This window comes from Rhineura floridana, chromosome 14 (assembly GCF_030035675.1).
Source record: "Rhineura floridana isolate rRhiFlo1 chromosome 14, rRhiFlo1.hap2, whole genome shotgun sequence".
Taxonomy (NCBI): domain Eukaryota; kingdom Metazoa; phylum Chordata; class Lepidosauria; order Squamata; family Rhineuridae; genus Rhineura; species Rhineura floridana.
The window spans coordinates 2391294-2405320 of NC_084493.1; the positions used below are offsets into that span (position 1 = coordinate 2391294).

Consider the following 14027-nt stretch of genomic DNA (forward strand, 5'->3'; position numbering starts at 1 on the left):
TGCGTGGTGGGTTTGTTTGCTCATTAGCAGTGAGCTCTAGGCAGCCTCCCTGCCTGAGGAGGGATGTCTGAGAGCCCTTAAAGGTCTGAGCCACACCTTCAAAGGTGCCCAGAGAGAGAAAGCGGGGGGGGGGAGTTGGTTGGTTGTGCTGTGATCCAACAGTTATTCCCCAGAATCCTTTGATCTTTTCCCTTAACACCTTTGATCACACACAAACACACAGCTGTTGAGCAAGTTCTCTGCATCCCCTGCCTGCTTCCCACTGCCACCCCCGCCAGCATAAAATATACAAATCGTTAAAATGTCTTAGGAAGGTGCAGGCTTGAAATGATGGCAGAACAGATATTTCAGGATGTGCCACCACCCAGTATTTCATGCTGCAAACTGGTTTCTAGGCTCATATTGAGAAACAAGTAAGGAATACCACTGAACACCGTCAAAGGACTATCCTATGGATTAACAACTGGGGGCCCCTGAAGACCTTCCCTAGAGGCAAGAAATGTGTGTGTATGGGGGAAAGAATGGTGATTGTTGCAAAGACACATGCTGGTAGACCATTTTCTTGTTGTGGTTATGAAATGTACTACCTGCCCTGCACCAGCAGGTCCCAGGGCGTGTTACAACAATTTAAAATTTAATACTAAAAACAATTAAAACAAATTACAATCACAAGAAGATTGAAAACTTCTTGAAAACACGGGGATGGGCAGGGCCCTGGTCCACCCTTCTCCTCTAAGCAGTCCTCAAGTAAAAGTAGTTGCTAACAAGCAACCTGTGAAGCCTGTTCCCAATTTCTAGCCGTAGCAGATTGTTAAGACTTGTAGGATGGGGACTGCGGAAAAATATGGGTTGCTTCCAGACAACCTGTTTATTGAGCATTTGCCTTGTTTTGTTGCACAAATTTGCAAGGAAGCCAGATGACATCAGCTATTTATTGAACAGTCATTCATTTGTTTGCAGGGAGATTATACGACGTTTCTTTCCAGTGCATTTTCCTTGTCACGTTCCTCATCGCAAAAGCTCCAATTTTCCAGGGTGAGGGGAATTGGTTTGTGGTACAGGAGCACCCAAACTTTAATTGTGCAACCGGAACTTGCCAGTATGCCATTGAATCCCACACAAAATAGCGCCCTTGGCTTCTAGTACACCAAGCGGTGCCATGCACAGAGAACTGCTACAGAAGAAGCTCCATGCATCCACTGGGAGGTGGATACACCAGGAGAGCTGTACGCACGCCACCGACACGAGGTGAGGGTTTGCCATCACAGGTTTCTGTGGACTGGCTTCTCCTGTGCTTGTGGCTTGAAAAGCAGCTGCTCTGGTAGGTTTCAAAATGTCCTTTTTGTATCAGCTTGTCTGCTATGGGATCCTGCATGTTTCAATATTGTACTGATTGCCTATTTCTAAGCTGTAAGCCAATTTCTGTGCTCCTCGGGAAAGAAAAATGGGATAGATTTTTTTTAAAAACACTCCATTCCTGTCAGGTACTGAACTGGTCTGCTGGCACTCACCTCTTGCACTGTGCAAATCATGCACATGCCCTGGGAGAACACCCACACTGCACATTGTAGGGGGAAGATGAGCATGTTTCTGCACCATTACTGAACTTCCCTGCCCCCCAATAAGCTTCCAAGGAACATTGCAGCTCCTTAGAAGCTGGAACACAGTTCGGAAGTAATTTGACCAGGCTAGTCTGTTACGAGCGACTGCTGCTGCTGCTTTCCCTATAACAAAAGAATCTGGGTTTTGCCATTGTGCCGTTCTCGCTGCAGAAAACATGGAGCACCATTTCTGTCCGTCTCCCTTCTCTCGTAGTTTTAAATAGCAAAAGGCACCGCAGCATGAAACACCATTGGTGCCCGAATCCACCAGAGGGACTCCCCTCAAAGAACGAAGCCCATTTATTGTTCGCTTTCACCCTTCCGTAAATGCCCCCATGCAGTCTTACTGCTTTTTCATAAAACACTGCCGCAAATAATCAAGCATGACCGTTGACACCCGCAAGATTGAGTTTTTAGGAACCATTAAATGAGTTTGGCCTCTTGGGAAAGTTTGTTTCTCAGGTTGGTCTAAAGGTAATTATTCAGCTATTCCTACCTGTAGTTTTACCTTGTTCCCATCTAGCCTCTGAATCACACACATGGGTAAGGTCACAATTTCTGGCTCCAGTAAAGAGAACAGCAGAAAACATTTGGGCCAAAGCGGAAGCAATGATGGATAGATACATTCTGACACTTGACTCTCCTCTGTACACCTACATTTAACAGCCAAGAGATGAAAGCACATGCTGTACCCAGCATTACATCCTCCCGCTCCTCACTTTTATTTCTTAAAAAGTTAATGCAATTGTTGAAATGTCAAAGTGATCATTCTAAATGTGATAGTCAGAAACAAGCCAGGGGGTTATTGCTATTCCAGTTTAATTGATCTAGAGTATTAGGCAGTGATCTTGAAACCTGTTTTGTTGCTATCCTTGTTTCCATCTTCAGCATATCCGTTTTTATCATTTGCAAAACCACCTGAAATGCCTGCCGGAAGGAACCTTCAAAGCTACACAGCCTTTCTGCATCAAGTCCAAGACTACCAAGATGTGTACCTTCCCTCCTCAAGGGCCAGATCCTGAACCAGCAGACAGCAACACAGAAGAGCTTGGCTCGTGGTTTTGATCAGGCAGCCTTCACCAACCTGGAAGCCTCCAGATGTAGGGAAAGGCTAGCTTCCTACACAACAGGTCTGATAATAGATGGATGGATGGGCTTTTACACAAATGCCCAATTTCCACCCGTAACACCTCCCCACCACCGGCCCACCAGTCTTGGAGAGCCTCCAAATGTCCATAACTTTAGTGCAGTAAAGAACACTGCAGCCTAAGTTGGGGAAAGTATGTCACTATCTGTGGGTTCAGGAAGAAACTTGCCATGCAAAAACAGCTGCAGACTGAAAGGGAGGGGAGTGACTCCCCCCCCCCAGTGAGTTTTAGGACCTTGCCAGCCCTTATTCGCTCTCATGAAGTTGCCACAGAGGGGAGCATTTGGCCCGAGATCATCAGTCTTAGAACACTAAACACTTCTAATAGCGAACACTCGCATTTTCATGAACGCATTGAAAACAACAGCAGCTGCACCATACTGGAAAGCAAACAGACCTTCTCTCATGAGGTCCTTATTTAGAAAGAGACACACACATTAGCACAATAAGTGGGGACTATTATTCTCCCCCAACAGGGCTACATCTTAAATAGAGCCAAGGGAGGGGAGTAGGAATAGAAGGAAGCAAGCAACGAGAGAAAACAAAACCAGGCTGTTATTACGCCAGTGTACGATGGGAAGCTGTAGGGCACCCACCAGGACCTGAGGAGGAATGGAAATCAACTCCAGTGGAAGGCAGGGAGTCTAGAAACCAGCATGGCTTTCATTGCACTATTCTGCACAGAATGTAGATCCAAAGCAGGTGGCACTCCTTCCTTAGAACTTCTCTCTCTCTCAACGCCCCCCCCAAAAAACAATTATAGTCCTCCTGGCTGGAGGGGGGATGTGGGGAAGCTTAAAACACGAGCAGGGCATTTGTTAAGATTAATTTTGGAGGACCTGTATTCAACTACACTGTGAAGACCCTTTGAAATTAATGAATTTAAGTTAATCATGTCCATTCATTTCAGTGGGTCTCCTCTGAGTATGACTAACATTGGATACAACCCAGAGTCAAGAGGAGTACATAAAAATCTAACGCAAGAAAGGCCATATGAGTGTCCACTTGTCTGGATAGGTGTGCTGGAAACCTGACACTGCACAGACATAATCTGCACAGCACCAAGGGGCTTACGGCACTACACCAGGGATGGGGGGCCTGTGGGGGACCTCTACATGTTGTTAGACTATGACTCCCATCATCCCTGACCATTGGCCACACTGGCTGCTAAGGCTATTGGGAGCTGGAGATCACACTACCAGGGAGGGTCACAGATTCCTCACCCCCCAACATTGCATAAACAAATATTAATCAGTAGTAACATTTTCTCCAACATGTGCACCTCACTCCTACAAGGCATGCAATTTTTCCACACTTTTCCTGGCAAACACCCTTACAGAATGGGCCTATTTGTCCTGTAAGAGCCCTCTCAACCAACGGTTTGGACATGATGGGCTTTCAGACCTGTCCAAGGGTATGATTTCCAGCGCACAGAAAGCCATGTGTGGAGGAGTTATTACGGCTACGCACCACATTACACCTATGCAACATGCATGTCAGTTCACACACATGGTCATAATTTGATGACTGTAACACCAAGTTGTAGCATGCATATGTGAATGGGCCATTATGGATCAAAGACCAAAGTAAGAACTTACATATCACTTCAGTCAAAAGGAAGTTAGTTCACAAATGCACCTATACTTTACATCACGTGTAAAAGAATTGTGTTTCAAGAAATCAGTCTATGTGCATATGATATGCATGCAAACATATGCACATATACATGAACTTGCTCCATTTTGAACAATGGTGTTGTTTGCTCCCACCCAGGATTGTCAGAAATCATCCCCTTCCACATGCACCCTAATTCCTTCCCTCCCAGGTCTCTCATTCTGTTGCATCAATTCCAGACTCAAGACTGTTTCATTAGAACTTGTTCTGGTAAGTGTAGTTCATAACCAAAAAATGTTCTGGGAATCAATTTCAGCAGCTAAGCACATGGAATATCACCCCATGCTAAGGCCCACTAGATCTGCCCTGCGTCCTAGGCATAGGACTGAATTTCAACAGCTGTAGGGCAATTCCATCACTTATAATGCTGCATTCTAAAGTGAATCTGTACCAACAGCAGAATATAAGTATACTATAGTTGGCTTTGAAAGAGGAACTCTGGTGACAGTGATTATGAGAAGTCAGCTCTCCAACAGAAATGGCCATCAGCAGAGCAAGCACATAAATGTTGCTGGCGCCGCCGATGTCTATATTAAAAATCGAAACACACACGCAATCAAATCCAGGTTGAAAAAATATGCACAGAGACTAAAATGAACCACCAATGGTTGGGATAAAAATGCAGCCTGTTTTTTGCTTTTTTGTTTTGTTTTTTAGAAAGATGGTACTTTGACATACAGGGTTTGTTTTGGGGGGGGGACAGAGAGAAAATCTGGTGCATGTACAGATTAAAAATGGCAGGAACATTTGAATAAGAAAACGCAATGAACATCATGACCTTCCACAGCTGAATGGTCTGGCAAGCAGAAACTGGGATAAATGGAAATCCAGATAAACAGGAAGACTGTTCCCATGGACTGCACTAGGGGATGAGGGAGGGAAAGGATGCATCGTGCCCTGACCCACAGGCCCATGTGTGCTCCAAGGTGAGCAAAAAGCTCTTGCACGGACACGATTCTCAACTAAATGCAATGGCTAGAGTCCACCCATGGCATGCCAAGGACAGCCCATGCTGGACAGCCCTTCTTCTGCTGAAATACATGGAGCAGGCCTTGTAGTTAGTGAGCTTCATTTAAGCACCAGAGCTTCTGCTCCTCTTAAGAAATCACTGGATCAGGACTAAATTAATTCAGGTAGACAACAGAGATATGAACAGGGCTCCTACTGTTTTGGTTTTTCTCCCTTTGGCAAAACTGAAAAGAGACACAGCATTCAAAACAGCTCTTGCTTACAATTCAACTCTGACCCCTTTTAACAGGGTCCCTTTTGCACACCTAGAGCTGCACGAAAGCTGGCCTCATTTAAAGGCAAAACGACAGCAGCTTCCATTTCTTAGCATTACCACATCTGGCAAGGTGGAGAGGTGATCAATTAACATGAGGGTTTGGGGGTCTCTGTTATCCAAAACAGAGAGAGAGAGAGAGAAAAGGAACTTTACTGGAAACGGTCTCCTTTTTCCAAGGATTCAAGAGGAAGAGTCAGAAAACAGCACAAAGCAGGACAAGGCCAGACAGCGCTTGACAGCTCAGAGCTGCACAAGGCAACTTGTATCGCAGTTGAGGACGTTGGGCCATTGTGCTTCATTAGGAAACAAAATATAAGCTTTCCAGTCCATTAGGAATGACTTTAGGAGTGAAAGCACATAAGACGGCGACTCACCTCATCAACAATGCACTGGAGTAACTGGAGAGGCTGTGATGGAAAGGGGGGGGAGAGGGAGAAAGAGGAAGAGAAGTATTAGGCTATATGCAATATCTTTACAGTGGAGTGGAAAGAAAAAATCATTAATGCAATAAAATATAGCAAGATTAATCAACAGCAGCAAACTCTTATAAAAACATTGCGGCTCAGGATGTCCTATTATTTCTAATGGTACCTAATCTAATACAGGCAGTTAAAGGTTTACATTTTCCACAAAATGCAATTTGCTAAGTTTAAAACAAGGCATTCAAGCATGCAAAGGAAGCAGCCATCAGGAAAAAGAAAAGTGAATTTTTTTCCCGAACTCATAAAGCTTACCATTAAAGATCCCTGGTTTTTCTGAATCTGAAAAGAGAAAAAAAAGGGAGGCAATATGTAATTAGCATGTCATAATCAAAATGACTCACTTGGACACATTATGATCACTGAGAGAAAATTATTGTATCGCTGGTGGCAATTTGTGGGCATGTGTTAACACAATTTACATAATGAAAATACACAAATGTTAATAGCTCGCTTCTCATTTATAGGCGAAAGTCAGCAGAATGTTAATTTCACACAACACTTTTTAGTACCCTCCAGGTTGTATTAGAATAGGGAGAAAAACCATAATCCATTTCAAAAGGCTGTTTACGATTCAGATATAAATAATGTTTTATATTGCTAGATTGTGAGCACTGCGCTTAATGTTGCAATCATTGCTAATGTTATGAAGCTCACTCTTTTTAAATTAAAAACCGATTTATTTAAAATTGAAATTAAATCATAGTCAGAAATTAGAATTTTGGATTACTGCCAATGTCTGCTCACAATCTCTCCCCCCTCTTTTTTTTTTTTTTTTAAGGAAACTTTAATTATGTGTCTGAACTATCTGCCTGTGCTTGGAGAACACCAGTTCATGCTCCACTTTTTAGAATTCCTTCTATGCCCCCCAAACTCCCACAGCTACTTTCTGAACACCAACTTTTTGGTATGATTGTGGTTTAAGACCACCAGCTGGCCTGCCCTTCCAAGACTGCAAATCCACAAACTTAATTTGATGTAGTCCCATTGGCCTCTCAGGGACTGCAGCAAATGGGCCATCCACATATTGTCAAAAGTAGCCCAAGAGCCACTGTAATGAGCTGCTCTTTACATTTAAACTAAGGATGCCAACTGTATAGGTGGGGCCACACTTGTGGCCTCATCCCTTCCAGCTGGGTGACAAAACTAACTCCCTTTCAGTTCTGCCACTAGAGAGTTAACTGTAATTTTCCAGAACCATACTTCAACAATGCTCTTCGCACATATCAGCACACGTCCCTTCCAATTCTGCAGTATGCTTCTTTGCCTAAAACTTCTTGGGTTCACTCACAGTTAACTTGGCCTGCCCTTTCCATTCAGTATTCTCAGCTGAGTAGTGCCAGGGATGATGAATGCCTGTACTTCTCTCATTGGCTTTGAAACCTCTCTCTTTTCTCCCTAGCTAGCCAGAGGCATTATCCTCTAAATCAGAGATGGGGAACCTGTGGCCCTCCAGATGTTGCTCGACTCCAACTCCCATCAGCCCCAGCCAGCATGGCCAAAGGTCAGGGATACTGGAAGTTGTAGTCCAGCAACATCTGGAGAGTCGCAGGTTGCCTATCCCTGCTCTATACAGGTAGTAAAAGGTGACGAACACAAATGCTCAACAAAAGCCACCAACTGAAACATAAAGAGAGAGATGGAATTGGCTTCCGTTTTTTCCGTTATCAGGGTTCTGTTGCACTTTTTATTTCTATGGTGATCTTCAGCAAAGGAAAATGGAACAGACTCATCATTCTGTTTGGTGATGGTGAACCCTCCCCCTCCGAAAATATACAAAGAAACACTGCGCAGTCACTAAGATTTCTAAGACATAAGCCCAGGGTTATTACATTTGAAATTCTAAACTATAAAAATAAAATACATATATCTGGGACATCACCTATAAATATGGCCTGTTAAAGAAGTATCACCTGTGCATCATACACATAAAAATAAATCTTCCCTAAACATCCATAAGATTAAAATATCAGTTCTCTGCACCCACCCCCCAACTCCAAATGCCTTGTTAAGCCAAATGCAAACTCTCTTTTGGGGTATCATAGAATCACTTCTATGTCTCTAGGGCAATACTGGCATGAAATATATTTCACAGTAGCAATGAAAGATTTCATTTAACAGAAGAGGTTGAAGGTCAAGAAACAATTTTACATTTATATCCTGCTTCCTCCAAGGAACTCAAGGTGCTGTTCATAGTTTTCCCTTTCCCCGTTTTATCTCTACAACAACTCTGTGAGGTAGGTTAGGTAGAGCAGTGGCTGGCCCAAGGCCACCCAGTGAGCTTTATGGCCGACTGGGGATTTGAACCTGGGTCTCCCCAGTCTTAATCTAACCACTATACTACACTATTATAGCAGGGTAGGGCATAAAGTTACTAGTATATCCAAAATGTGCTTTATTTGGGGCTGCCGTTGCATCTGGTCTGGAAGCTACAACTAGTGAGGAATGTAGCAGTCAGACTGTTCACAAGGGCTGGCTACTGGCCACATGTTAGTCTTCTGCTAAGAGAGGAGCACTGGTTGCCGATTTGCTACCAAGCCAGGTTTGAGGTACTTCTGTCAATTTAAAAAGTCCTAAACAACTTGGTCCCAAAGTATCTTAAGGACCATCAGATTCCTTATGCTCCACCTCAATCACAGAGATCCTCTGGTGGGGCACTTCTGGTGTTTCCTCATACTCTTGAGGTTCAGCTGGTGTTCACTAGGGACCGAGCCTCTAGTGTGGCAGGCCCTGCCCATGGAACTCCCTACTAAAAGTGGCTGGGTAGGAACCATCCCTGCCTTCTTTTAGATGTCTTCTGAAAACAGTATTGTTTAGACAGGCCTTCACAGTAAGAATCTCTCTTTTTAACCAACCAAGATTCATTGATGTTTTTAATGGTGCTTGCACTGATTTTATTATGATTCTGTATGTTGTATACTGCCTTGATATGCTTTTATGAAATGGTAAATGAATAATATGCATCCCCCTGCAGTGGAATGGGTGGTGCGTAAGTGCATGCGAGATCCTACTGGGGGGCTGCACTTTACGGAATGGGGGCATTTGGAGCTTGGCGGACGTCACTGGGGAAAGAGACCCCCACACACACTGTCTCACTTCTGAGCAACAGCAGCAACAACACCTTCTGTGAGTTTGCAATCTGGTACAGTCAACTTCCCCATCTGGCTAAACCTTGCCTTCAAAGAACCAGACACTCCACTCTAGAGAGGACAAGGTGCGTTCATGCCACTCTGATCAGACACATGACATAGGCATGGTACAGCCGATATCGTGGGGTGGCTGGATGGAGGCAGAGGAAGCCATACAAGCAGCCAAGTGCAGCATGCTGTATCTATATTTATTTTCAGCTACGCACAATTTGGAGCTATTATGATCCTGCGTAACACAATATGCTGTTTACATTACAGGGGGCAAAATATCTGGCCGACAACCCGTATTGAATATTTACCAGTAAAATGACAGCTAATTGGGTTTATGAAGGAGGATTTTCTTCCTGTCTCTAATGGGGCAGCATTCCTTGATGCAGGGCAAAATCCCCCTGTTGCACGAGATGAGATGATGCAGGGGCGGGGGGGGGGGAGAAAATGAAAGGGAACTACAGCTGATGGGTCCTCCTGCAGCACTATGAACTCGAGACAGACTGGGTTCAGTTTGAGTCTACTGACTAACTAGATGGGCAAAACAGAGTTATGGGATTCTACTCTCAGGAAACAAAGAAGGAAAAGGTGGACAAAGAATTGCGGCCAGAAGTTGTAAAGAAGAGCTGGCTAAAATCTTTCAAAAACCTCTATTGTACAAATGTTCCGAAGGGGCAGTCCTGTTAGTCTTTTGCAGCAGAAAAACAAACAAACACATTTATTACGGCACAAGCATCCGTGGACTCATTATTATGGACTGTAGTTTTTGCATCTCATTGCTATTCAGCCTCCTTGGATTATTCCCCCCTGGCTAAGGTTTCATTTCACATATCTGACAAAGTGGGCTTGAGCCCACAAAGCCTTAAGTCATAATACTGTTGTGAGCCACCCTAATCTCTGAGCGGTGAGAGACTTCCAGGGGTCCTTGTGCTTACCCAGAGTTTCATTTCCTAGGAAAGAAGGTCGGCGGAGACTGTGGTGTCTTTTAGGAAATATGGTTTTTATTGACACACATTCCAACCTGAGGTCAAGATGGAGGGGTTCACAGCATTCACAGTCCAATAGATCTTGCTTCTCCATCAGGCTTGTAGGAGGCACCCCAAGCCATGGTGCAGAAAGCAGGTCTCTCTGTGCGTCTTTCCAGCTTCACCCCTAAGACGAAACTAAAAACACAAGCCTCTCCTTGGCTCTAGGATGAGGGGAGGAAGCCCCCTCACCTGAAAGAATCCCAAAAGCACCCTTTGGATATGCAGATTGACTTGTAAATCCATTATCTCACAGGCTAGCTTAACAAAGGAAACTAGCCCGACCAGTAGAGGTTTCTTGCTTGCATATTCCAACTTGAAGGAGACACAAAGAAATCATCTATCTCATCCCTCAATCCAATAACAATACATTTATTAGTCTTTAAGGTGCCACAAGTCTCTTTGTTGTCTTGCTTGCACAGCAAATGAAGAGGTTCCAGATTCACACAAACTCTGCATGCGAAGAAGGATGAGATATAGAATAAACATCACAGCCCTTGAAATATTTGACCTGCGTTCCATCCAAATGCCGTGAGTGACTCAGGGGACGTTAGAGGACAGCACCACACTAGGCATTTGCTAGCCAAGCTGTACCAAGGAACATTGGCAAGACTTGCTGCCCATAGTTGGAGGAGCCATTTCTAAACATTGACAGCTGACGCCCTTCTCATGCTACATGACAGCACCGCAGGTAACATTATTACTACTCAAGCATGCGAAAAATCCCCCAATGTGCCTATTACTTGTAAACCTTCAATGTGCATGTGCGTGTGTGTGTTTACGTATGCACACAGAGGTCTAGAGCATGATTCTCACTTAGGGAGCGGCAGGTCTCGTTCAATCCTGGATGAGCCCGGCCAAATGGAGCTATGTATAGCTGAGCCTCAGCACTGCAAGGAGCCACTCAGCACAGCTGTGAAATCCTCTGCTGTGGAGGTTTTCAGAAGGATGTGCAGATACCTTCTGCTACAGATATCCTTTCTTGGGATATGAGATTATTATTATTATTAAATTTATATCCCACCCTTCCTCTCAAAGGAGCCCAAGGCAGCAAACAAGTGGCAAAACAATAAACAATAAAAACATCTTTAAAACAATGCCAACAGAGAATTGCACTGGGAAAGGTATTTAAAAGGCTTGTTGTAAGAGGAATGATTTCAATAGGTGTTGAAAAGATAAAATAGATGACATGCCTGTCTAATATTTCAGGGAGGAAATTCCGAAGTATGGATTAGATGACCCATAGTTCCTTCCTAGGGCCTGGCTCACCAAGAGGAACAAAGAAAACAACCTTCATAGGGCAAAGTGACCCTGACTCGCCACTGTAAGGTCTTGTACAGCAGGGGTCACCAACCTTTTTGGGTCAGAGTGCACATGTGGAATTCTGAGAGGATGCCATGGGTGCCAGTCACAGAATGGCTGCAGTGGAGGCACAACGTAACAAAATGGCTGCTGTGAGGGTGTAACACAACATAAAATGTCTGCTACATTTAAAATAGCAGAGAAGAGACAGGACCACAAAATGGTACAGGCACGCCCCCAATCAACTACAGCCACACTCGATCACAAAGAAAAGGCCTTTGCACCTCTCCTCCCTTCAGAACAGAAGGGAGGATATCCAGACTTGGCATCCAATGAAATGTGGGCACGTTCAAGGGATGTTTCCAATGCAGGAGAAGCCAAGCTAGTGCAAATAGAAACTGAGCAGGAACAGCACACAGTATCTCACACATTGTGGATTTCTGAGGGGTTATTTACTGGGACCTTTTGCAGGTGTCATAGGAAGTACTGCTGACACACTGGCATCTGAGAGGAGTGCCCTGGTGACTCTTGATCTAGAGGTGTTTGCCTATGCATACTGCTGCCATGGAAGATGTACCACTACCAAGAAAGATGGATCAGACACCACAAGAAGGAGGTAACTGCTTCCCCATGGGAAAAGTGTAAGCTGACCTATTTCCATGAACAAGCTCAGTTGCTGGTCATGGAAGAAGACTGCAAAATACTGTGTAATTGTACAGAAAAACCAGGGAAAATAACCCTCATACACAGTTTTATTTCTGCCACTAAGCACCGGGGGGGGGGCGACATACATAGAGTCCCTAGTTTATTGATAACACGGCCACTTTACAGTAACAGCCAAGAGAGACGGGAACCTCAGAAACTGGGTTTTGAAGGAGACAAATGTTTTCTTGAGGGGGGACAATTACAGGTCTCCCATTTCCAAAGGTGCTTTGGAGAAACATGCGGCATGAACTATAACTCTGAAGCACCTTTTGAAATAGGACAGCTTGTAATTGTTGCCCTTGAAGAAGACATTTGTTGGAACATGTTGGACAGAGCATTTGATCCATAAATTCTCCTTCAGGTTCTCCTGTCTTTTGCTGTTGTCCTTTTTGGCGGGATGGAGTTGGTTTCAGCTTGACACTCATGTAATCCTTTCAACAGGAGGAGACAGACCCAAATACACACAGCACAGTATTTGCTCAGCTTGGATAGAGGGCTGAGGTATTATTACATTGTTATTTCATAAATTTTGCATCAAGGTAGCTGGGCCAGTTACTTAGCACTAACTCAAGGTCTGTCTTAGGACCCTCAGTTACTTCCTTCTGCTGCTGCTGAGACCGATAGGCTGCAATATCACTGGTGTCTTGATCCAACATCAATGTAACTTTATTCATTTTCTCCATTAAATAAAGCTGGAGTGTGTGTATGTGTTGCACCTCAGAAATACCATAAAGACACTTTAAAAACTGCATGCATTTATGGTGATCTACTGCTCCAGGTAGATTTGTTTGTATGGCTCTGCTGCCTCCTCATCTGTTAACTCTGCTAGAATCTCTAAGTGCTACAGCCACATTTCCCCCAAACTCTCTACAGCAAGCTGCTCAAGCTGTACTTATATTAGATATATTTTTCACTATAAAACAATGTTGTTTACCTTTGCTAAGCCCACAACACTGGGGCGTCTCAGGAAAGATAAAACAACTGTACTACCTTTGCACACAGTTCACGGAAAAGCAAGGCATCTCGTTTTATTACTTTCTCTTAAGAGCTTTCAACAGAAAATGCTACTCAGTTTGAGCCCCCTCCTTGCCCCCTACCACTGGACATGTTCTTTTTCAGAGGCTGCATCAGGAACTCTGCTACAGCCTGCTTTTCCTAGAGGGCTGGAGTGCTCCTGGCAGTGACCCTCATCAGCCTCCATCCACCTCATGTCCAGTGCAGTGTGATGCAATGACCAAGAGACTGAGCCGTGAACCTGGAAGCCCCTGGTTCAAAACCTCACCTGTACCATACACTCACCTGGCTTGCTCATGAAGGCTACCTTGCTCTGTCTCTTAGCTTGACCATCAACCTGCATTATGGATATAAGCTTGCTGCCCTACCTTAGAATCATTCTCTTAATGATTACAAGAAGTACTTGGGAAAACTGGGAAAATGGACTGCCTTCAAGTTGGTTGCGACTTATGGCAACCCTGCAAATAGGGTTTTCATGGTAAGCAGCATTCAGAGGGGGCTTACCATTGCCTCCCTCTGAGGCTGAAAGGCAGTGACTGGCCCAAGGTCACCCAGTGAGGTTCATGGCTATGTGGGGATTCGAACCCTGGTATGCCAGGTAGTAGTCCAACACTCTAACCACTACACCACACTGGGTCTCTTTGAAAACTTTAATGCC

General features: G+C 44.4%; 1 protein-coding gene across 6 annotated transcripts in view; it reads right to left on the bottom strand.

Annotated features, from left to right (window-relative positions):
• The window catches only part of MAP2K5 (mitogen-activated protein kinase kinase 5), a 142777-nt gene that overhangs the window by 37880 nt on the left and 90870 nt on the right, over positions 1-14027 (bottom strand). For all 6 annotated transcript variants that reach the window (XM_061595526.1, XM_061595525.1, XM_061595530.1 and 3 more), the window contains 2 exons: positions 6442-6468; positions 6082-6114 (listed from right to left, as the gene is read on the bottom strand). In XM_061595526.1, the coding sequence (XP_061451510.1) occupies positions 6082-6114; positions 6442-6468 (60 nt within the window). The remainder of the gene's footprint in view (positions 1-6081; positions 6115-6441; positions 6469-14027) is intronic.